The sequence below is a fragment of the Lethenteron reissneri genome, chromosome 44, assembly GCF_015708825.2.
Source record: "Lethenteron reissneri isolate LAM-NWPU_2019-01 chromosome 44, ASM1570882v1, whole genome shotgun sequence".
In the NCBI taxonomy this organism is placed as follows: domain Eukaryota; kingdom Metazoa; phylum Chordata; class Hyperoartia; order Petromyzontiformes; family Petromyzontidae; genus Lethenteron; species Lethenteron reissneri.
Window position 1 is genome coordinate 4,228,183 of NC_083822.1, and position 25,838 is coordinate 4,254,020.

At 48.7% G+C, this 25,838-nt stretch overlaps 1 protein-coding gene across 3 annotated transcripts in view; it reads left to right on the forward strand.

Moving 5' to 3' along the window:
* Positions 1 to 1,564: 1,564 nt before the first annotated feature.
* Positions 1,565 to 25,838, forward strand: part of LOC133353688 (monocyte to macrophage differentiation factor 2-like) — a 31,026-nt gene continuing 6,752 nt past the window's right edge. The window contains exons 1-6 of one of the 3 annotated variants that reach the window (XM_061570125.1): positions 1,565 to 1,696; positions 14,978 to 15,059; positions 21,653 to 21,813; positions 22,417 to 22,491; positions 23,397 to 23,498; positions 25,667 to 25,736. In XM_061570125.1, coding sequence (XP_061426109.1) covers positions 14,982 to 15,059; positions 21,653 to 21,813; positions 22,417 to 22,491; positions 23,397 to 23,498; positions 25,667 to 25,736 — 486 coding nt within the window. In that variant the 5' untranslated portion in view covers positions 1,565 to 1,696; positions 14,978 to 14,981. Of the gene's footprint in view, positions 1,697 to 2,438; positions 2,727 to 2,751; positions 2,843 to 14,977; positions 15,060 to 21,652; positions 21,814 to 22,416; positions 22,492 to 23,396; positions 23,499 to 25,666; positions 25,737 to 25,838 lie in introns of those variants that run through there. The other 2 variants (XM_061570124.1, XM_061570126.1) reach the window with 2 other exon arrangements.

The window sequence follows — 25,838 nt, forward strand, 5'->3', positions numbered from 1 at the left end:
GTCTCTCCCACGCGTGCCCAACAACAACACCCGCCACTAAGTGGTGGTGAGGTCACCACGGCGCCTGTGTCAGACCAGGTGCACTTTGAGGCCACGTGAAGTGTCGAAGGCTCGCTGACAGGAGATTACGGGACAGACCCAGCAGGTGCCATGGGTTGACTGAGATGACTGGCAGATACACCAGCTGTGCCACCTACTGTGCCAACTTGATACATTTATACACCCGGCGTTCCGCTCATTGTTGTGGGCGTCGCTCCTCTGCTGTCCGTTGTTGTTGGAGGGCGACTGCCTCCAACTTGACCAGTAGCGTCCTTCACGAACCTCCTCCATCGGGGCGGATCTTGACACCGCCGGTACCAGCCTTCAGCAGGTCCACTCAGCTCCATGCACAAACACCACCCCTGTCTCCCACGCACTCACCACGCCGCCTCTCCATTGCATACATCGGTACCCTGTAGCGAAGCACACGTGGAAAAAATCCACCAGAATACCACATCTTGAATTCATGACATTGTATTGTTTATATCCACCGGTGGGTATAATGACGTACTTTTATATATTTTTCAACGGTTTTACTTAACTTGACTCCTGTGTTTGTCGTGGTCAAATCTTGTAATCAAAATGTAGTCCACTTCCCGTTGTCCAATCAATTCCAAATTTTGCACACGTACCCAGATCCGGTGGTAATGCACACCCCTATCAAAAATCGGCATCAATTAATCAATTAATTCGCTACTTTAAAGCAATTTACATTTTGTATGGACGCCTTATTATTTATATATATATTTGTGTAGGTCAAAAACGCCGCGGTCCCTAAACTCTCGAATCGCCTGCTCCGTTTGAACCAGTTGCGGAAGTAATCAATCAATTCAAGTTAGCGTTGATGTGGGAGCAGGAGCCGCGTCATTGACGTACTTCTCGACCGCGAGTTAAACTAACTTGTTAATAAAACCGTTGTTTAAAAAACATTTTTAAGTAGTTTATTTAATTTACACCTATTTCGTACTTACGTGCGCTAGGGTGTGTGTGTGAGAATGATTGAGCCGTGGGTGAATGAGTGTGCCTGGGCAGGTGAACGCACGTGGGTGGGTATAGGAGGCTGGGCGCATGTTAGGACAATGTGGGTGGTAGTCGTCCCCCGCCCCCTCGTGTATCGTGCCGGCTTTCATATGTGCTTGCCCCAACAGAATATTCAGGATAAAGCGGATGATCTTTGTCTTTGTGTGCGCTATATTTTCATCGGCTGCGGCAAAGCTGCCTGGCAGGTCCCTCCATATGAAAGCTCTTAGCCTTCTCTGCCGTAATTATGCCCCCCTCCCTTCTCTACGCTTGCGATACGTGCAGCCCTTTGAATGAACTTCTGCGCCGGATTGAAACAATCAGGCTGGCCTGCCTACGATCAATCCTGGGGTTTGCCGGGACTGGCTTGTGTGAGCTCACAGATTCTGGAAAGCTCTGGACACAGTACCAACAGTCAACGTATTTGTCCGGAGTAGGCTGAACGGGCGCGGCACGGGCTGGATAGATGGGCTGATGCGGCACAGAAGGATGTGGAGGCTCGCGACGATGTCTACTGGACAGCAGGAGGCAGTCACTTGCTCCAGCTACAGAGGAGAACGGCGGAGCGACGTTTACAACAACGGGCAGAGGAGCCCCGCGATGATGATGATGGTGATACAGTCCACAATTTACCTCCGTAAGTGAACACGGTACACCCGAGCACGCCCCGCGATCTGCCCGTGAGCCATCCGCATTTCGCGCGGCCTCAAAGCGCACCCAGCCCGGCACAAGAGCTGTGGCGACAATCACGGTCAGCGGGGAAACCGGCGGTTGTGAGCGGGTGAGTGAGTGAGTGGGAGAGTGAGCGGGTGAGTGAGCGGGTGGGTGAGCGGGTGAGTGAGCGGGTGGGTGAGTGAGTGAGCGGGTGGGTGAATGAGGGAGTGAGCGAGTGAGCGGGTGAGCGGGTGAGCGAGTGGGTGAGTGAGCGGGTGGATGAGTGAGCGGGTGAGCGGGCGGGCAGGTGAGCGGGCGGGTGAGCGAGCGGGTGAGCGGGTGAGCGGGCGAGCGGCTGAGTGATCCGAGTGCGCACGCGTGGGATGAATAATGTGCACCTAGCTTGGCACAAGCGCCGCGGTGACGTCAACGCCATTGATCGGTGAGCGGCGTTTTGTTGTTCTGGGTGAATGTGCGGGGGGGGGGGGGGGTCTGTCTGCGTGGCTGTGCATTGGCGAGCGCGGATAGATCATTGTGCGTGGGCTACTAATGGGAGCGCGTGGCGAGTGTGTGGGTGGGTGTGAGCGTGCCTCCTTGCAGCCATCCGCACTTCGCCAGCTCTCCGCTCTGTGGCAACAGAGACGGCGTGTGCGCGCTGGAGAGATAAGAGGGGGCGGGAGAGAGAGGGCAAGGGGTGGGGTAGGAGGGGGAGAGAGAGAGGGAGAGGCAGAAGGGAACGAGAGACGGAGGAAGAGAGAGAGGGAGGGACAAGACATCTCCTCCCTGTTTCTCCACTCTCCCTCCCACGCAGCCAGCGTGTCCACATTGTACCCACCACAATCCACCTCCATATTTCCCTCCTCATTCATTCAGACACCCACATCATCCTCGTCATTCTGCTGTGTGTGTCCCCCCACACACCACCCCCCCCGGGCCGTTCGCGACACAAAGATGAAGACCCACGCAGGCTGCATGTGCGGGCGACGAGGCGAGACCAGGAGCCACATCGCCAGGTGGGAGACGAGGCGACGCCGGGTCTCGCGTGTGTCGTGTGTGATGCCTTCCATGCTCGCTCCACGACCTCGTTCAAGTCGTTCTCTCGCTGTGCCAGCAGGGAGCGAATCCACGGGTGCGTCTGGCGTATGGGATAGTCACGCGTGCACTGTATGTGACCGTGTACATTGTGTGCGCACATGCAAATACACACATACACGTGTTTGTGTGTGTGTGCGTTTTGTGCGGGGAGCGGTGGCGCAGCGGTTAGCGCGCTGCGCTATGAACCCGGCGATCCGAGTTCGATTCCCGCTCACGGCCAACGCCGGTGACGATTATTTGCACCGGTCCCTTGACTCCCCTAAATCGACTCGGCGTCAAATGAGTACCTGTAGCGCTGTATAAACATCGCCACTGGGGAGACAAAGGCGGCCGGGCGTGGTGCTGACCATCCACCCCTTCGTGTGCCGTGCCGGCCTTCATAGGCGCTCGCTTACAGCACTTGCCCCAACAGTCTGTTAAGGCTACACGGGCAATCTTTGTGTGGGGAGCGGTGGCGCAGTGGTTAGCGCAATCTATTACGAACGTGGTTAGCCTGAGTTCAATTCCTGGCGACGGCTAATCTCAGTGGCGACTGGTATCTGAATGTACCGGTCCTGGGACTCCCCTTGGTCGATCAAGGCTGGTGTGGTGTGTACTCGTCAGCACTGGAAATACAAAGAGGGTCGGGCGTGGTGCTGGCCACCCACCCCCAACACTCTGTTAAGCCTATGACGGGGATATGATCGTCTTGTGTGTGTGTGTGTACGCATACGCGTTTGTGTATATACCGGATATATTCAAATGAGCACACAGGCAAATGATTCTGATCTAATATATATTAGATAATGGATCCGAATTGTCCTGGGTCCGGAACCAGCGGTGAGACGTTCCACTTGTCTGTGGCGTGGCCACGTGTTTTCTGAACACAGCAATCACCATCGATTTTTCCATCAGGTGGTACTCATATTACCGACCAGGTGCAACGATGATTATATTTAATGAAATAGAGGCACTATCGCACAGTCAACTGATTTAAATTAAACATTAGATAATGTGTACAAAGTATTACACCGGTTTACTTCATGCAGAAGCACCTTTCGTCAAATGCAATCCCCCCTATTTTTAGTACTAATTCACAGTTTGTCTCTCCACTGCTGGATGAAGACCTCTCCACGCCTGTTCAATCAATCGTGGGTCATTGTTTATCCATACTTCACCACACTGGTCAGTGTTGGTTGCCGAGGCGGGTGGGGTGCCCCGAGACCTCTTCAGATATCGCTCGCCACTGATGTGAGCCGTGGGCACGGGAATCGAACTCGGGTTGCCAAGTTCACCGGGTAGTAACGCTGACCAGTTTGCACCGTTCACTCCGTCGTCTTCCATCACGACCTATTTTACGTGGACGAACTTCAGTGACGTAATTCTGATTATTTTCTGTAAGGGCGAGTAAGGTAACATTTGGTTACGCGTGGAGTCGATTGTTAGAACTAGCGAAATTCACAAACTAAACTCTTTCAAATTGGTCACCAACGAAATACAGCGGTGGAGTTTGATTGGTGTCACATATAGGACAGGGTCAGCCTAAATCTCTTGCCTATAACCTGAAAATAAATATATACGAACTCTGTCGTAAGTCGAGGCATTCTTAAGTGAATCAACTGCGTGCTCTGGTTGATTAGAGTCGTGTGTTTTGCCCATTATTGAAGCTTCAAACTGGCGTCGGAAATAACTGCGTTTGGATCGAGTCGTCAACATACAGAAACAAGTATTTCTTAAATAATTTAACCTACAGCACATTATTATACGTTGAAGTGTGTGCGTTTTAGGAGCGATATTGTTTGTTCTTGCAATGACCCTATATACTGCGACCAAAAGTAAAATTCCTGGACAGGAAACGTCATTGATCTATACCAGGGCCCGTGTTTCCACCAATGTCTACTCAGCCTTAAATGAGTACATTCCTTGAAGACACCAGTGTGTCGTCAGCCGCATCAGAAAATCATCAGGCTGATGAGAACATCTTTATGAGTGGAATATAAACGACAAGCCACAGCAGAGCGATTGTGGCGATGCGACCCGAACTATGGACCATACATTTAGTAAACCACTCAAGTCTGCACTTCTTCAATGGAGGTGGAATAGTAAAAACTACACGAACTCTCTCTCTCTCTTGAAGCCCCCTCCCAATGGCTAGCAGCAGACCTCGACATTGACACCGAGCTCCCCAACATATTGCTGCCACCATACACAAGAGTAGAATAGAACGAGTACTTGGAGTCCTGGTGAGCATCAATGAGCGTTTGGGAGATAAGGCTCATTGTGAGTCTGAACTTTAATAGGAGCTCGTTCTTAACAGGTGTCCTGCTCCCAGTCTATAAGGCTACACGGCGGATATGTGTAGCTGTGTGTGGAGGAGGCTCGTGAATGACGTTACTGGGCAGTTGGAGACAGTCACTTTCCAACAATAATTGAGGGCAGAGGAGCACCAGGTGGATAAAACACAGCAAATTGGCACAGTATGGGGTACAGCTGGTGCATCTGCCAGTCATCTCCGTCAGCCAAACCATGGCACCTGGGTCTGTCCCGTGACCTGTCAGCGAGCCTTCGACACTTCACGTGGGCTCTAAGTGCACCTGGCCTGGCACAGGCGCCGTGGTGACATTGCCGTCACCTCGTGGCGAATGGCGGGTATTCGTGTTATGTAGTGTCCACCAGATTCCAGGTTGGAGCTGGGTCGTAACCGCTCTGCTAATCCACAAGGGGTGCGCACACTGTGGATTACGGCACTGTGCCGTGCAGTCATCCAGGGCGCTCCAATCCAGTCGTATGGATTGTCTCTCTTTACTTACTAAGCGTATTTAATTCCAACCTCGAGTTGCTGTTTCCCTAAACTTATAATTAAAATAAATTAAGTAAACGAATACTAGCATGACCCACATTTTGTGTGCTCGCTAACGACACACAATCATCTATGCAGGATAAAGGAATCTCACTTGAATATATCTCCACCTAGATTTTATCTTCAAAACTATTTGCACTATCACTAGGTCCTTTCTCGCAACGTGGTGTTACTATCACAGTATGAAGAAGCCAGTCATGTTTTACGAACATTTTGTTTGTGTTTCTGTGTGTGTGTGTGTTTGCCTTTTTAAATCCTTTATATTAAGTTCACTTGCTTGCTTGCTTGTGCGCTTACGACCGTGCAAATCTTTCGGTCGTTTTTTAACCCACTTCCCGTGATCCAATCGAGCTGACATTTTGCACACAGACTCGTTGTGCGTGACAATTTATTTTCGTGAAATGTTTTTTTCCAAAATTTTACACTTTTTAGGATTTTTTAAATATTTAATTACCAATTGCTTAATGGTGGCAGGCAATCATCTGACCCATAGGTGGCAGCCATCTCAAGCCAGAGGACGAGAGGACTCTAGCCGCCACGCATATAAAGGATTTATAGTGAAAAACTTTGTTTTTATGGGTTAATTTTTTGTATTTGTGGCTGTGGGTGCATATTTTTTTTTGTTTATGTGTATGTACCCATAATACCATCAATAGGTGAAGGCTTTGGGCTATTCTTTATACTTTCAGGGTCCCTGCCCCTCTGCCTACAACTATTAAGGACCTTCATGATGGTGGGCAGTCCTGAATAATCCTGCGTGGCGGGGAGTCAGAGCTGTTTCCTGTTCACCTTGAGGTGCAACAGGAATGTCATCTGGCCCCGACACTAGTTAACATGTTTTTGTTACCACATTGTTCAAGAAACTTTCCATGGCTGCACTGGAGGAGCCCCATCTGGCACAGATACAATAATAAAGGTAGGAACAACAGGTTCCACACTGCCCACCAAGGATTATTTGTCTGTCGTGCACGAATGCGCTGTCCAACCAAGTTCCTACCTGCCCACTCGAAAGGAACGTGTTGGGGAGCTGATCAATGCCTCGGTGTGGTCAAGGGATGGCTCCCTATTGCTCAAACATGTTATCTATGCTGATGATCTGGTAATTGCTGGTCACTCTGAGAAGGATTTGGAAGTTATGGGCAAAGCACCTACCTGGGTATTTTATGTCATGATGGGGCATTTGTGGAAATCGTGGAGGAGTTTCCATACTTGGACAATGTGCTTATGCTATATCCAATTTGGCAGCTTCATACAAAGTTCTGGGTCTTCTCACCCATGATTATGCATTCTCTTCTCGATGCTTGTGAACATTAACCCCTTCAAAGGAATATCCGCACCAGTTTGAAACATTCAGACTGGCCTGTCTGCAATCCATTCTGGGTTTCACCAGACTGGAGTGTGTGAGGAACTCGCAGAACCTTGACACATCTGGACACAGACCAATCAGTGAGCTCCTCAGGCAACGCGAGTCTGCTTTGGGTGGGTCATGTAGCTCGCATATCCAACCACACCGCATGCCCAGCAGCTTCAGTTTGGCTGGATAGAGGTGGCTAAAACATGGAGAGAAGATGGGCTTATGTGGTACAGAAGGATGTGGAGCTGATTGGATTTGTTGAGATCACCTTCTGTTGAGGAGGCTTGTAAAAAAAACGCTACTGTGCAGTTGGAGGCAGTTGCCCTCCAACAACAGCAATGCTCACAAGTGGAGCACGAGGCGTCTAAAATACAGCAAGTTGGTACTGTAGGCAGCACATAACACCTGGGTGTGTCCCGTGACATCCTGCCAGCGAACCTTCGACACTTCACGTGGCCCTCTGCATTTAGCTTCGTACAAACGCCCTGGTGAAGTCATCGGCATTCATCAAAACTGATGCAGGGCTTCCCCTTTTATCAATTCCCCTTGATCACCATTGGGGAGATAAAGGCGGCCGGGCGTGATTCTGGCTTCCTAAGGTGCTCACTAATGTCACAAAAGCGTATACGGAGCTGTACGTGGGAGGATCTGTCAAATGTTTTGTCTCTGAGCATGTGAGTGTGTAAGGTTGCTGATGACAACATGATTTTAATCATGCAGCTGGTTCAGCCTGTTGATTTAAGCTGCTCAAATGCCTGTTTGCTGAGCAATAACAGTGCTTGAAGAAGAAAAAAACCCGGCACAAAACCACGCGACACACGCCAACGGATCACGTTACCACCGATCGTGTCGGTCGTCTCTGTGTTTCTGCTCAGCCGTTCCCATTGTGCGGCGCGTATCTATCAGCCCGCGCTGTCGCCTCCGCTCACGACCGACGGTGTCACCATTCACTGCCCCCCACTACACATCCCCCAAGGCGCTCCCTCGGGGCAGCGTTGCAAGTTCGAACGTTCGCTCCTTTTTTTAACACGCTTTTCTGTTGTTGTTGTCGTATCCTCAAATCTTGTAACTCAATTTTAACCCACTTCCCAATGTGCTGTCGACTGCAAACTTGGTATACTTATGTCATACTGATGACAATACTATATTCTATCATTAAAATAAAAGAAATATTTTAAACCATCTTTTTTATATCTTATGTTTCGGCTTGGGTCTAATTGTCCACGCTCAACTGACGTTGGCTGTAATTGACCACGCACGGTCCCTTACGTTGTGGCAAGCCTCAGGGCCACTTCCATTACTCGTACGGTACATTTCATTAAAGCCTGTTTAAAAAAAAAAAAGTATTTTTAAATATTATTTATTTTGTCTCCATTGCGGTGAAAGTGGCGGCCTTATAGTGGCAGGTCACGAGATTCCATTATACGTTGCGTGCAGTGAAACGTGAATGCAAAATGATTGATTCTCATGCGGATTGATGTATGCGGTATGAGCGTAACAATGGCTGCGTTAGGGATTTTAATCTGTGTTACTTCTTTGTCGGGCATTGCATTTTCAAAAACTGAGTTTTTAATTCACACATGCTCACGGTGTCTTCCTGTTCAAACGAGCTCATCGGGTGTTGCTCAACACCGTTGACAGAGTGGAGATTCCACATTTACATGGTTTGGGTCAGTGCATCGATAACATGATTGTTGTTGGTTTTCCACAAAGTAGATGATGAGTTAAGTCAAAATCGCATCCATTGTGGCTGTGAGTCACCATTCATAGTCACAGCGCAACTCGCTGGTTGACTTGGCAATGTCATACTGTGCTCAAATTAGTGTTTGGTGGCTTAGAATTCCACATTTTTATGCCAGGGGTAATGTAGATCCATGCGTGGACTGAGCAGGTAACATGAATAAATAAATCACAGTTCAGAAACTTACTTGCTGTACTTCCATCTACTGGCCACACCCCACCTCTCATCACTGCAGTACAGGGATAGGATGTCGAATGTGATGCATTCTGTTTAACAAAGTGAATGTGTTCATTGGCAAACATAACCCATAGCATTCTGTTGATTTACGATTTCTTCGACCGGGCTATAAAAGTGTCTGAAATACACACACTGGGATAATCACATTCGTCCAATCCATTTGCTGCTGACATCTCGGTAAAACAGTCTGCACCGGGGAGTGACTTGGCGGCAAAAATCAATGCCTCTGAGTTGTGTGGCTGTGCATGAAATGTACAACGTCAGTCTCTTCCGAGTCCGAATTCACTGGACTAGGGAACAATAACTGCACAGGATGCTCCTAGTCGCAGCACCGAGCGAGGACGCGGTTCGATTCCCACCAGAAGCCACGTCATGCGAACAAACTGGCGTCATGTTGTTTAACAATGTGTTTATGTGTTAGGGAAAACGCGCTCTTGCCAATTACCTAATGCCTACTATAATCACCCAGGGATGTCCTTAACGCTCGTGACGTCACTCCACATCGACCAGCCTCCCTCATTACAAATCATGAGCAGGTGACGTCCTCCAAATGGACACCCCCCCCCCCCCATTCATAATAATTAGCGGCTGACGTCACTCCACATGGGGGGCCGAGGCGCCCCCCCCCCTCCTCGGCGTCAACTCACTACAAAGGCAGAACCCTCACGTCATCACGTGATCTCCGTAACGCTGTTGAGACGTCAAAGAAAAAAGGAGGTCACGATAAACAAGAGATTATAACCTGAAACTTAAATTTCGATTTAAAGCTTTCGTGACTGCAGGGATTCATCTTCTTGGTTCTTTCGGTAAAGTCACGTAGAAGGGAAATAATAAAATAATAAAAATAAAACATAATAAAATAATTCTCACGACGTTTCGGCCACAACGCAAGCAGCCGTCCTCAGGTGAAGAACAGGTCTGTCGAGAAGACAGATAATTATTTTATTATGTTTTATTGTTATTATTTTATTATTTCCATTCTACGTGACTTAACCTGAAACTTGCTTGCAAGTTTCAGATTTACTGCAAAGCACCCGTCCTTGGACGGGCAAAAGGCTCGTCACCCCAGATAAGGCCTGATCTCATTGGATGTCAGGTGGGTTGAACCTCGTTAGTAATCGGGAGATTGCCTGGGATCACCAGGCGACGCAGGCTTGGGTGGCAAGGTGGTTAGCAGATGGTGGGCACGGCAATGGATTATTGCATTTATCTGTATGGCGCTTTGAATGTATGTGTGTTGAACTTCTTTCGCACCGTACGTAGCTACCAGTGCTAATCGGACGTGCGGCTTGGTATCCCGGTTGCATGTGCGGCGTTCCCTTCACCGAGTGTGGCTTTCGTTTCCAAAGGGCGTCACCATAATTGCAGCCTGATTTAAAGTGGCTGCTTAAAGACATTGTGATGTCATAATGCATGTGAGTAAGCCATCGGAATGCCGACCATGTCTAACACCAGTGGCGAGTGGTGTCTCTGAGCTGGCCCAGTGCCTCCCCTTTATCAACCCGCACTGACCGGCACGGTGAACTAGAGTTCAATAACACCATGACTGACATTTAGGAGTGAACCTTGGAGTGAATTCACAAGTTGTGTCAAACATAAAAAAAAACTGTCCGTACCGTCTTCGAACGGAACCAAATCTTAGGATGAAACAATTGAAATTGATACCTATGTTTCCTGGAGCCACTGTTAAACAACTATTCGCTCACGAATCAACACATAGTTCTGATAAAAGCGAGTGCACCATCTGGTTTTAAAAGGGATTCGCTAGTTATCACTGCAACAGTGCGTTTGTTTCACCGAGCTCGCCGTTTTTCACCGCACCGTTGACACACATCCCCCCCCCCGCTCATCATTTCAGCTTATCTGGCCTGGGAAATTCGACAGCAGCTGCCACCATTCACAATTGTGCGTAAGCGGCATCTAGGGTTACCTGAGAACGATACCTCTCTCTGACTTTCTCTCGTCGCCAAGTAAACGAAAACCGAACGTTATGAATCATACAACTCACCATGAATGTGCATGAGCCCGGTTTGCAAAGGGATACCCTCCCCCACCCCTTTTCTCTTCGCGTCCTCAACGACTCCTCCCCCCTCCCTCGCCCCCACAGCCACCGAGCTGAGAATGTATACTGGACTGTGCTGACGAGTCCTAACTCGGATGAAACCGGTGCCACGGCTGTCTATCACTGCACCGCTGCTGGTGTCAGTCGGACACATTTGCTCGGTCGGTCACACGTGCTCATATTTATGTCGATGGTGATTGAATGCCAGAGGACCACACGATGCACTTCTTCAGGAAATGCTGATGGGGTTTTGCTGTTCACACGTTTCCGTGTCTCATTCGAACCTGTACTTTCGTCGCCTGGTGGACACGTTTTTTTAAAAATGGAAATAAAAGGCATCGCCTCATCCAATGTAATGCTACCGCCGTAATCTAAGATTCCACTGGAGACTTTGTTCAACTTCACAGTATCTGCGACGACACCGTAGCCTTACTAATCGCCATCACGAATGAACAGCAAACCTGGAAATCGATGCACAAATTGTCGTGGCAATTGAGAGCACGTGACCTCGAGCTGACCGTGCAATGGTCAAACCCTTCTTCCATTCTGCACATGCTCAAGACACGTTGCAATCCACTCTTCATGATCGCGTCGACAATGCAAATCTGTCTTCTTGGTTCTTTTGGTGGGAAATAATAAAATAAGAAAAATAAAACATAATAAAATAATAATATATATTATTTTATTATGTTTTATTTATTATCCTTTATTTTTATTATGTTATTATTTCCCTTCTACGTGACTTTACTGAAGGAACCAAGAAGATGAATCCCTGCAGTCACGAAAGCTTTAAATCGAAATTTAATGCAAATCTGCCCCGCTTGACTTTAAGTTGCCTCCCCAACCCTGCCGTCCAATTATTGGCATTCTCCGCAATATACCTTCACTTGGAAACCAACAATAACCTATATATTATATTCTTGGTTCTTTCGGTAGAGTCACGTAGAAGGGAAATAATAAAATAATGAAAATTAAACAATAAAATGGGAAAAAAGTGGCGGTTTTTTCAAATTTTCTTGCTGTGGTTTTCACACCTGATGACGATTGCTTGTGTTGCAATCGAAACGTCGTGATAATTTTCTTGTTTTATTTTTAATTATTTTATAATTTCCCTTCTACGTGACTTTACCGAAAGAACCAAAAATATGAATCCCTGCAGTCATGAAAGCTTTAAATCGAAACATATATTTTTTTAAAGCACCTTTCATATTGAAGTATCTCTCAAAGCGCTGTAAATAAAAAATGAAACTACACTCGTAAGTTTTGGTTGCTCTCTTTAAAATCCAGCTGGCGGTTCATGAATAGAAGAGACTCGATGTGTGTAGGGGACAGATGGGCACTGCACTTGAATTAATCTGGAGCATTAATATTTAAAGAGGCGTGTCTATTCAGGAAAGTGCAGACTAATAGCAATTGTCCCTGATGCCCCCCCTCTCCCCCATCACTATGCATGAGTTTTCTCCGCGTGCTCCGGTTTCCTCCGAAACACAAATACATTGGCTGAAAACATCTTAATATGTACGCGGCTGTAAAGCTTGGGCAATTGTTGGCAGGGTCGGCTCACCGCCCGGCTGCTGCCTTCCCCGCTTGTTAGCGGTTCCTCAGCGGTTGCGAAATTCAATTTGCATGAAAGACGACGCTATAAATATATAACTGAACGTTATTATTTCTATTCATGTTTCGTGGGAGGGTGGCGGGAGGCTGCAAGAGGAATTTGAACTGCGCACAGCTGGAACGTGAACAATCCACGGGTCGCTCGCGACTCACCATCAATTATGCAGAGCACGACGTCTATCGCAGGGCAATGGCGAAGCACCAGTTCGAGCAACAGGGCTGGCCGTGTGAAAAACGGCGTGGCTATTTAACGAGCGGCAGAGATGCCCCGGTCGAAATTGCACGAGCTTACGAGGGGTGGGTTGACTTTGCGCAGCATCATCATCGTCACCGTCATTATCGTCGTCATTATCAAATGGATGATTTTTGGCATCGAGCCATCGTAATTATCATCATCATCATCACCCAGCTGATCACCACTATCATCGTCCTAAAATATCCTTTTATAATTATTATCATCATCACCAAAGACAAAGATCCCCCGTATAGCCTGAACAGACTGTAGAGGCAAGTGCTGTTAGCGAGCACCTATGAAGGCCAGAACGGTACATGAGGGGGTGGGTGGCCAGCACCACGCCCGACCGCTTTTGTCTCCCCAGTGGCGATGTTTACACATCGCACCAGGTACTCATTTGAGGCTGAGTCCATCTAGGGGAGGCCCAGGATCGGTTCAAATAATTGTCACTGGTGTTGGCCGTGAGCAGGAATCGAACCCGGGTCGCCGGGTTCATAGTGCAGCGTGCTAACCGCTACACCACCGCTCATCATTACCACCACCACCAACATAAGCATCAACAATCTGCACAATCAACAATCCTCAGCATCATCTTATTCGCCTTGGTCACCACTTTCACCATCATCACCAAAACCTTTATTGTCTATCTGACATCAATAACACGAGCCCCACTTTGTTGAATGTCAGCATTGTTCTAATGGATAGACTGCTTTCTACCATAGGACTGTGGAATTTCCACCCACATTCAGATTAGACCTGAATCATTCACAAATGTTTATAGTGATTACATATGTACTTCTAAATTACAAGTGTAAATTATTATTAGTTTGGAGAAGTGTGATATGCTGTTGACAACATTCAATCTGGCATGAATAATACATCAGCATTGACTGTCGCTGGCATTCTTTAGCGTTGCCTTGAGGGTTCTTCACGCGATTGTCCACAACACGCCAGCAGAGCAGTCCGTCGCCTGGGCGAGTGGACGATTTGTGTCCGCGATTAATACACTTTTACTATTTTCTTTTGGTCTTTTGTACTTAAATGCAGTCACCGGTGACCCGACTGAGACCCGTCAACTCACTACACCTGAGAACACCGTTTAATCACAGGTGGCGGAGACCTGGACATTGCCTGTTTACATGTTAGTAAAACAGTCACACTTTATAGGTTTCAAATTTCCATAACTTAATTGTAATTGTGCTGTGGTCAGTCTAAAACTAATCTGCCCGAGCTGACTCGCGCTACAGGGAATGCATTATGAAACCTTGATTTATATTTGTGCGATATTTGTTTTTATTTTCCTGTAACACAGTTGCTTTTGGCTCAGATTTCTATTTGCTTCATCTCTGTATTTATTTTACTTATTTTGCTTTTGGAATTTCGTTGATCAAGGTCACTCTTGAAAATCCTCATTGCTTGAGTCCTGCATGTATCAAACTAGCTTAGAAGCTTTCGTGACTGCAATAATTACGCTTTGGTTCTTTCGGTAAAGTCGCGTAGAAAATAAAATCAAATAATAATAGAATACGACGTTTCGGTTGCAACACAAGCAACCATCATCAAGTAAAGTGAATGATTAAACACAGACACGGAAACAGCATGGGCAGACACACATGCAGAGAGAGACACACACAAAGACACACCTTGGTGTGTGTCTCGCTCTGTGTCTTTGTGTGTGTCTCGCTCTGTGTGTCTTTGTGTGTGTCTCGCTCTGCATGTGTGTCTGCCTATGCTGTTCCTGTATGTATGTACGTTGAACTTCTTTTGTACCGTATGTTGCCAACCGTGATAACAAAACAAAATTAACTTGACACTTGAAGCCAGGATCTCAGTGGTTTGACTCAGTATGTCTGAAATGGGCCATTATGAACCCTCCGAGGCATCCAGCCATGTCTGCTGAATCAATCGGCATCCAGTCATATCATTTGCTTGTTTATTGAAATGCCAAAAAATCCTAACGCAGGACCCTCATGAAAATGTATTGAGACTAGGTGAGGCTTTCCTGGGTAAATACATGGTATTACTTGAATGAATATTACTGCCACTGTTATCCTTAACTTGCGCGTCTGTGCTCATTCTCCTGCCAGGTTCATGAACAGGCGAGCCCCTGCGAAAGAGCGGTACCGGCCGACAGATTACGAGCATGCAGCGAACTGCGTGACACATGCCGTACGTATGGAGCTGTGGACACAACGCGGCCTCACTGCCCAGCAACTGACTAAATGTCTCGTGTCCAGTGTTTAAATCCATTTTGAAAGTGAACTCCGCATTGAAAAATAATTGCTTTTGACCTGGGCCAATGACGAAGCGAGTAGACCCACAGCCGCGATGTTCAACCCACGTCGGTCGCCTGAGTGATTCGAGTGCTCTAGGTACTACTCCACTCAGCCAGACGTAACATCCACACTCACGAACCACAATTCTCGACACTCTGTTTCGGGAGGGTCCCGCTACTGAGATCTGTGGCCAATTCCATGAATGAACGACGTTGTGTTGTATACGCAGGCTCACCCGTTTACAGTTACCCGCTAAAATAACGAGGAGCTAAAGAGATAATGGCATTGTGATTCAAAAGCCTCCCACATGTCTCGCCCCAATCGCAAACAGCTCGTTAAATGCATGGAACGCTCCCCTGATGACAATTTGTCCAGCACAGCCTGCGCAAGTCCTGAGTGTGCACTCACCTGTCGAGAAGCTGTCACGAGGTTCATCAGAAACCAGTGGGGTGTCTAAAGTTCGTCCTGTTAAACAACCTTGGTGAGCGCCGCGGTTAGAGTGCTCGACTCACCATCGGTAGTCTACGGGGTTCAAATCACGGCCGTAGGTCGACTCGACCCATCGTGTCGACGGGATGGATGAAACGCAAGACAACACCACCCCGGGGTCGATAGAGAAGACTGGCCCGCTGCCGCAGCAACGTAGAATTTGAACCACTGGCTAAAGGTTGCCGATACGGATGGGTTCCGGTGCACTGCCCCTTTTGAGCAGAAGGTCACTTCCACGATGTTGACCCCCAGTATTGTCGTTTTGCTTCGGCGAGCAAGGATTCATTTCCCACCCAAAACCCACGAGCCACAACGGATGTTCTGTTCGCTCAGTGCTGCCAATTGAGTGCATCGAGTGCACAGCTTGAATGGTCAGCCGTGAAGATTTCTTTGCGTACACAATTTGCGCGACAGTGTCCATAGTAGGCTAACTTATCTCCCTTCCTGCTCCAGTATTCGCTGATTTTTTTTTACATTTTTTTAAATGCAATTTTACCAGGTAAAGCCCACTGAACTATACAGAGACTCCACTACTTACGAACGAGTTAGGTTCCAGAGTTCTGCTCGTACGTCGACTTAGTCGTCAGTCCAACTTTACTCCTGTCGATTTCAAACATGTTGTGTGCCATGTACACAATTCACGGGGAATGGCTTTAACAGTTGTATAATCTCCTGTAGATGACACTGGTTCTTCATGTTCTGCAGATGTAGATTGCACTGGTTGTTTATGTTCTGCATATGTAGATGCCACTGGTTCTTCATGTGGCATCTACATGACATACGGACAGGTTTGTTCGTATCTCTGAAAGTTCTTAAGTTGACTGTTCGTGAGTAGATGAGTCTCTATATAGCTGTTTTTCAAAAGCGTCCTGGCCATCAATGATAGCTCAATAAAGTCGCTTATCATGTGTAAATGTATAGCAACCGAACGCTCTAAACGCACGTTGATTCTAAATGTGGAGGGAAAACCCGGAGGACCCGGAGAAAAATCCACGCGACCACGGGGAGAACATGCAAACTCCAAGTATACAGGCCTCGAAGTCAGAATCGAACCCACGACTTCCTGTATACCAGGCAAGGTAGTCAACATATCGTCACCCGGGCATGCTATTTGGGTCACCCAGCACACAGACAGCACCCCTACATGCAGGCAAATCTGAAATGAGTGGTGAGGAAATCACAACCAGTCATGAGTTTTACAGATAGTTTTATTCATACCCAGGACATATAGACATTCATTACAAATTGATTGACTCAAGCAGATGTTAACACAAAACATAAAATAATCCTGAGTCTTGTTGTGGAGAATCGAAACAACAAAATAGCTAAGCAGACAATTCACTCCCTGTCCCATACCTCTCCCCCCCACCACGTGAAGAATAACATTATCTTGTTACACGTCTCATCAGCCACACAGCATCCTGGGGAGTGCATCATGTCAGGGGCATCGGTTCAATGGAAGCGAACTCTGAACCGATTTTGACATCCGCTGTCAAAACAGACTTGCTTGAGCCAATGCCCTTGAGCTTCCAGATTGCTTATTACATGCGGCAGCTCAATGGCATTGGTCCAGGCGAGTCGAGATTGTAGTCGTGTCCTAAAGTGGATAGAAATTTAAATCTTCTTCAAACTATGAAAAAAAAAACGCGCCCCCTATGTTTTTTAATTTGTGCCCCATCAAAACAAATACAGGCCACAGGTTGATTGGTTTCACTCAAAGGGCAGGCTCAGACGAAAGTTCTGTAATAGCTTCAAGTCGTGTGGTGGGCACCGACGTGTATACGATCCCCATTGCCGGTGAACAAGCGTAACTTGTCTCTGACGGACACGAAAAGCCAATAGAAATTCGGCGAATCAAGTCGGGTGACGAGCACGTCTGGCGATTGCGCTATTCCCACTCGGCTATCGCTCGCCGAGACCCCACGCCTTACAGACACTTGTTTGCGCAAGAGCGCAGAAGCACGGTCACGACAACTACGCCTCTATATGAGGAACGAAACGGGTGGACTTCTCCACAAATCTGGCTGTCGCCTGATGAAGCTCGTTGTAATTACTGCCAAAATGTCGTACTCAGATTGTAAATGTTGTGGCTTGGCTCTCCAACACACAACCGGTGTGCTGTGCTAGTGACGAATTGGCCACGTTCTGTTTACATGACAACCCTTACTAATTCGCTGTGTTGGGTGGTGGCGGGTTTAACGACACATATATTTACATGATCTAACCCAAAAGGACCTCCACTATGGATGATGTTGGTCGCGACAGCCTGCCATGTGCTAAACTCACTTGTAGCCTGCCGGCAGGGGGTGGGTGGTGGGTGGGAGGCGATGTTACGATGTGGTTTAACCATAGGAAGTACATATTTAGGGCGATGTTTCGAAGTCTGGCAAATTCGGGGACCTCGCCACCGGCATCCTCCTCCGGGCTTCCTCGTCTGCGAACGACGCCACGGGATTTCTGACGTCCACCGTGAAGCAGACAGTCCGCATATTGGCTGGCGAACACATTCGCAGCGTTAACCAGGGCGGCCGCTCGCCTCTTAAACCGCATACCTCTGCAACAAACGACAAATACGCTACCACACGACCTTTTTTTACATGATATGTGTGTAAAGAGGTTGATCCGTATCTGTATACCATTTATACAGCGTGGAGAGAGGATCTGCGGTTGACTACGTATGGCGCGACAGAGGTTCAACGTACATACCGTTCGTATATTTCAAAGAAAATCGAGATCGTTTCTTGCTCTAGCCCCTTTAGAAGTGGTGCGTTCCGCGTTCTGCGAGCGAGAGAGCGGCGATTGGCAGACACGAGGAGGAGATTTGTGCTCTGTGACTGCCGCCGTTGTTTTCAGTGCGCATTAATTCAGCCGTTTGTGTGTGGTGGACAAAGGAGGCGGGGGGGGGGGGCAGGAGAGAGAATTCTTTTACAGGGAAAAGGGGGGCGGCGGGGGGGGGCGACGTGATGGGAAAACGGTGGCCTCGGCAAACTCTGGCTTCAAAAGCCATCGCCCACCCAGCTCCCACCACCGCCAGCAAACGCATTGAGCAAAGTTGATGACTGTGCTCAGCCCAGCGGTGGTCAATAGATCTTGAACAATACACGTACAGTCCGTCCTTTGGCTATTCCAAATGTGCGTGCGTCTGTGTGTGTGTGTGCGTGCATGTGTTTGCGTGTTTTGTGTGTGTGTTCATGTATGCATGCGCACCACTACGGACTTGGCTGCTTGAGTTCGATTCCCGCTTACGGCCAACAGCGGTAACAATGATCTGAATCGCTCCTGGGCCTACCCCTAGGTCTACTCAGCCTAAAATGAGTATCTGGTGCAGTGTGCAAACATCGGGCGTGCTTATGGCCACACCAACCCCCTTGTGTGCCATGCCATCATTCATAGGTGCCCGCTAACAGCACTTGCCCCAACAGTCTGTTAAGGCTATACATGTGATCTCTGTCTTTGTTTTGTACATGTGTGTGTCCTCAGATGAACATCTGTTTGGCTAATTTAGGACAAAAAGATTAGCTAGAGTCATTAGCCCGAGTGGATGGCTACCCAGCTGACAATTAAAGGCACGATTGAACAACAAAATATAAATAAACATGACATTGAAGACACTATGAACATGTTTAAAGATTCACTCAACTACACAATAAATCACCAAACCTTCCATTCACCTACCCACTCAACCACTCACTCATCCAACTCTCCACTTACCCACCCATTCACATACACAAATACGCACGCACACGCTCACACGCACACGTACGTACCTATGCATATATGCGTGTATCAATATACAAAGACGAAGACAATCCACGATCACTTATGAATCCGGGATGGCACAAGAGGGCGTGATGCTCAATGAGAATATTATGTAAAGGCATTTTACAAGCACCAAGTAGACCATGCCCGCAGCCGAGAACTCAGCCAAACCGGTTTTGGCGCTCCTGACAAAGGGTTTGCGGTTACACCGCAAATATGCGCACTGACATTTCGTTTCGTGACCAGACTCGCACTTGTCTCAGAGATTGATGCCACCTCTGAGACACAAACTACCGGGACAGCATGTGAAGTTGAAGAAGAATATCTCGCAATACCGGAGGAGGGGAGACCTGCATGTGAATTCATTGTCTTGAGCGATGTGGTGGTGGTGGTGGTATTATTATTATTATGCAACTCACAAACACAGGGACTTTTAGTGTCCCCGGAAGACTTCACAGATTTCCCAGGAGAGCATCTGCCCCGACAAGAGGGATGATCCTGGTTAATCCAGGACAGGTGAAAAACCCTACCGCAAAAAAGATAAAGATCCCCCATATAGCCTGCAACAGACTGTTGGGGCAAGTGCTGTTAGCGAGCACCTATGAAGGCCACCATGGCACACGAGGGGGTGGGTGGCCAACACCACTCCTGGCCGCCTTTGTCTCCCTTGTGGCAATGTTTTACACGTAGCATTAGGTACTCAATTGAGGCTGAGCCGACCTAGGGGAGGCCCAGGACCAGTTCAGATAATCGTCACCGGTGTTGGCCGTGCGTGGGAATTCATAGCACGTCGCACGAATCGCTACACTACCCCACCCCACCCTACCGCACACGTTTAGGTTTCATTTCCCCACAGGTAAAACCCCAGCGGGCAAACAATTGTGAATTTTTGATGGGGACCTGGTTACATAAACCTGGTTACAGCATCAACAACAAAAGGACAAGAATAAAACAATCCCCCCCCAAAAGAACTGTACCACGGTCTTGTTCCAAATGTCAAGGTCGTGCTGTTCTGGGTAATTGCTGTGAGTGATGCTCATTTAAAGTTGAATCCGGCTTTGGGAAGGTTTGGGCACAGCGCCAGTGTTAGCCACGGTCGGCAAATTGAACTCGGCAAGTGAACCCAATTGAACTCTGGTTCCCGTCGAGTACTGCAAGAACCACGAGACTGCCGCTCGCCCCCGAGGAGCAACGCACGCACGGTTCTACACAGACGCAGAGATCCCCCTTTGCGCCTTATAGACCATCCGTAGTGTACGTACATTATGTATGTTGATTAAGTGAATAACCCAACCAATCATAGGTATCCTTTGATTTTTTTATGAATACATTAACCCCCCCCCCACCCCCATAGTCTTCGCACCCGATTGGCTCACAAGTGATGACGTCACGTTGATCTCTCTATTTAAGACCGAAACAGGAGGAGGCTTTCTCCACAAATGTGGCTGTCGCATGATGATGCTAGTTGTAATTACCGGCGAAACGTCGTACTCAGATTGTAAATGTTGTGGGTTTACTCTCCAGCACAGCGGTGTGCTGATGTAGTAACTAATTGGCATGTGTTGTTTAGGCGACAAACCTTACCAATTGGCTGTGTCGGGTAGTGGCGGGTTTAATGACACATTTATATTTACGCAATCTAATGCTTAAAAAACCTCTTATGGATAATGTTGGTCGTGAAAGCCTGCTACTCCGTGTTCAACTTATAGACCACGTGGGCCAGCGATCAATCGCAGCCGGAGCTGTCCCAAGGCTGGCGCTGTGGCTGAAATGTTGCATGAAAAATTATGCCAAGATGCGGGCTTAAGCATTTGTACACACACATACTCTCCCATTTCTATATTTTTTTACAAACGATAAAGACAAAAATACCCTGGATATCCATAACAGACTGTTTGGGAAAGTCTTATGAGTGAGCACCTATGAAGGTGGGCAAAGTGTGGTAGGTGTAGAGTGTGCAGGTGGTGCAACTGCACCTGGGCAGTGAACAGGTGGGGAAGGGGGGGGCTCATGACACTGCTCGCAAGTCCCGTTTCATTTGTCGCACCAGGACGCCAATTCCAACCGCGTGACGCCGCGGCTCGTTGCGGCCCTTGAGTCCCCTCGCGTTATAATCGGAGAGACGAACGACTTTTAAACCACGGCCATTCGAGCAAGCGGCGGCGCAAGACGATGTTTGTGTGTGCTGAGCGGAGCCGGCCGTTCCGTGCGTATCGCTGGTGTTTGTGCCGCTCGCAGCTGTGGATTCTCCCGAGCACTCTGGGAAGTCTGTTGCTGCACAGGCGCGCCGCCGGGCCCCTGGAGGGCGTCACGGCCTGCGTGTACGGCCTGGGCCTTTGCGCGCTCTTCACCGTCTCCACGCTCTTCCACACCATCTCCTGGAGGAAGAGCCACCTGCAGTGAGGGCCGGGCGGGGCGCACTCGCCATGTCTCTCTCCGTCTTTCTCTCCGTCTTCCTCGCCGTCCCACTCACTGTATCTCTCTCGTGAGGCTCTCCTGAGCCAATAGTTGGCATTATAATCAATTACATAATTGGCTTTGAGTCATCCTTTACTAGTCGAGTTGGTGTTATGGTCTACACAATTTCTTATTGGGGATTACGCGCAGGGAACGTCGCCCCCCTAGTGCCAGTCTAATGCCCACATGTAGGCCAGGCTCCGAGTAACCAGGTGTTCAGCACTCTGAGACGACCTGGCATTGAGGGTGGCTCTATCAATATCAAATGACGAAGCTATTTCATTATGGCGATAATGATGACGATGGTAATTGTGATGGTACTGAAAATGACGATGGTAATGATAATGATGGTAATTTGTGATGGTAATGATGACAATGGTAACGACAACAATGGTAATGATGATGGTAATGATGACGATGGTAATGATGATGGTAATGATGACAATGGTAACGACGACAATGATAATGATTATGGTAATGATGATGGTAATGACGATGGTAATGATGATGATGGTAATGATGACGATGGCTGCCTTCCCACACAGGCGAGTGGAGCAGTGCTTCCACATGTGCGACCGGGTCACCATTTACTTCTTCATCGCCGCCTCGTACGCGCCCTGGTAAGGTCTTCTCTCCTTACTCCGCCCCACATGATCCCTCGTGTGGGGCGATCGAGATATGGGGAAATCCGATTTATGTAAGCTGCTCGATCACCCTGCCGATCATCGGTTTGTCGACCCGACTAAATCGGATGACGCAGCATAAATAGTTGGGGGAGGAAGAGAAGAAAGGTCTCTCGCTCTGTCCACACGCGTGCCGCTGGACGGACAGGGGATGGGGGCTTGGTGACGGCATCGGCGTCATCATCAGCCGGGCCACTCTGGGCATCGCTCGTAGGGGGTGAGGCGGAGGTTCTCGCCGCTTTCGGGAGGCTGCCGCGTGTCAAGGGTCCACAGTAATCGACGGCGGAAAGCGGTCGACCGCGAGCTTCGGTCGATTCGTCGACGTATCGTGCTGGGTCTGAGTGCACGCTGCGGGCCACGCACGTTCACGCCGCACCGCTTTTGAATGCACACGTCGCTGTGTTCCCCCCCCCCCGCCACCCCCGCTCAAACGAGCAATGAGGCGCGGTGCTCCGCTCCGTCATTGGCTCCGAGCCGGAGGTGGAAATTCCATATTCCTGTGGCGGGAGTTATTTTAACTCAAGAACAACCGCAAAAGTGGTACTAATTTTATTGACCCCGCGCCCCCCTAGAGAGATGATGGGCTCAGTTGCTTGTGCAACAAAAATTATGTATTTCCCAGAAAAAAACATGCACGTGCATACGTACGAACTTATACGATTGCATGTGCGTGTTGCCAGAGCGTATGCTTTGTACGGTTTGCTCGTGCGTTATGTGGAGCTGGCCACCCACCCCCTCGTGTGCCATGCAGGCCTTGATAGGTGCTACTCGCTAAAAGCACTTGCCCCAACAGTCTGTTAAAGGCTACATGGGTCATATTTGTATTTTGTCTTTGCGTTCAGGCTGAATCTACGTGAGCTGGGCCCATGGGCTGCACACATGCGCTGGCTGGTGTGGGTCATGGCATGTGCGGGCACCATCTACGTGTGCCTGTATCACGAGAGGTGAGTCCAGCAAGGCCCCAGAGCTAGCGGTGAGTCGCGCGTCAACACGGTCCAGTTTGGATGGATGCTGTCACTAATTGTGACTACATCTCTAAACACCGTCAATCAACCACTCTGTTACTAACCCCGCGACCTTCTACTCCTGTTGACCGGACCAGTTGTTTGATATTATAAAATACAATTGGAACCGCGCGTCTAGACGGTTCACAGGAAACAAAAAAGCGTTGACAGAGTTGGATACAAACAGGCCAATGGATACGAGAAATTAAGTAAAATTAAAACAATAAAATAGACTTTATCTATATGTGCATGCAAAGAAGTGTGTCTTTGAGTCTTGACTTGAAAAAGATGAGAGGCTCGAGTGCACCGAGTTCAAGCGGAAGAGAATTCCAGACCCAGCAGCTGAGAAGGAGCGACGGCCTCACATGGAACGAAGGTCGATTACCGTGTGGGCGGCTGCGTAAGAAAGAGGGGGGAGGCCTTCTTTGCCCGAGTGGAGATAACGTGCCGTAGAGTCGAGTGAGATGAGAGTGCAGCGATAGGTGGGGGCAAGACCGTGAAGATTCTTCAAAACAATCACTGCAATCTTGATGTCAATCGGCACTTGGCTGGAGGCCAGCGGAGGGGACTGCATAACTCGAATGGTACAATCGGTTTTCCGTGTACGCGGAAAAAGCCTTGCACCATGAACTAGTTTTACTTTACCACTGAGCTGAATGGCTCTTTTTGGAAAGTGACCTGGCCACAAATGATAGCCCAATGAAGTGGCTTATCAATGTGGAAATGTAGAGCAGACAAATATTCTCAGCGCACGTTGATTCTTAATGTGGAGGAAAATACCGGAGGACCCGGAGAAAAATCCACACGACCACGGAGAGAACATGCAAACTCCCAAAATACAGGCGTCAGTGTCGGGATCGAACCCACGACCTCCTGCACACCAGGCGAGGTAGTTAACATCTTGTCACCGTGGTGTTCGGGGAGGAGACAAGCGCAGCAACAGGGAGCATCTCCACAGGGGTTGGGAGACACCAGGCGACCACAACAAGGCTGCAGCTCCGGAGACAATCGAGAAATCCCCCTCGGAGAAGCTGGAAGAAGTGGGGGCCGCTGCCACCAGATTTAGCGGCAGTTGCTGGCTGCGTCACCTGCCAGCCCCGCGTTGTCCGATGCTCCTTCTGTCCGATTGTCCACATGCCCCTCCCCCTCCTTTCCTTTGCTGTTGGCTTACAGCCCTTTGTCAATTCAGTGGTGAATTAAGGCCTTTCGATAGTGTGCCGGTCATGGGGGGGGGGGGGGGGTTGCTTACCACACTTCACGATACTCGTCGGTATAGGTCCGTGAAGTGGAGAAAAGGGGCAGGACTCGTTCCAATATCACAGCTTAATGTTTATAGGGAAGATAGTCATCTGAATCACAATTTATCTGGACGCTCTGTGTGGACTGTTCAGATGGGGTTTCGATGCTGCGGTAAACTGGCAACTACTCTGACGTTTGTTTATCTGAAACTTTAAAAATAGAATGTGTGAAAGTGCAGCTTGCGTGGATGAAAGGCGAACGACGAAACCTCGGAAATAGTTCTGTGACGTCAACTTCCAGCGTCCGTTTTCTCTTTGCACAGCCCAGTGTGACACTGCTCCCTGAGAGCTACAGCTGCGTGTCAAGCTCGTTGAGATGGAGTCGTTTGTCACGTGTCAGTCGCAACAAAGCATCGTGACTCTCAGCGATGGAATATGCATTCATTAAGGGAAAACCAAACTTAACGTGATGTTCATTTTTGTGCAAGTCATTGGTGACTTCACCCGCACTTGAGCAGCCGTTGTGATCGTGGGCGACTGAAACCCAAAACCGAATCTAGGATCTCAGCAGTGCTGGCCCTCCTGTTTTCACAGCTCAGAGCTCAGAGTGGTGGAATTTCCACATTCCTATGACGAGGGCAAATCTATCCATAGGAAAAAACACTCTTGACGTCCCCTCTAAAGTGGCACTTATTTTATTAAGGGTCGAGACAACGCCCCCCCCAAAGCAGGATTTAAACTCGTGACCATCCGATTGCGAACTGCTCGCTCTACCACTGAGCTCGGTGCTCTCACGTGACATTGCCACACTGAAACCATGCCGCCACCTCGATAACGATGATTATGATGACGATGTCCCTGGCCCTGCAGGTACAAGCTGTTGGAGCTGCTGTGCTATGCCACAATGGGACTGTGTCCCGCACTTGTCATCCTCTCATCCGTGAGTGACAGCACATCTTTAACGCGCACGCACACCCGTGTACACGCACACCCGTGTACGTGCACACTCGTACGTGCACACCGGGGGGGTGGGGGGGTGGTC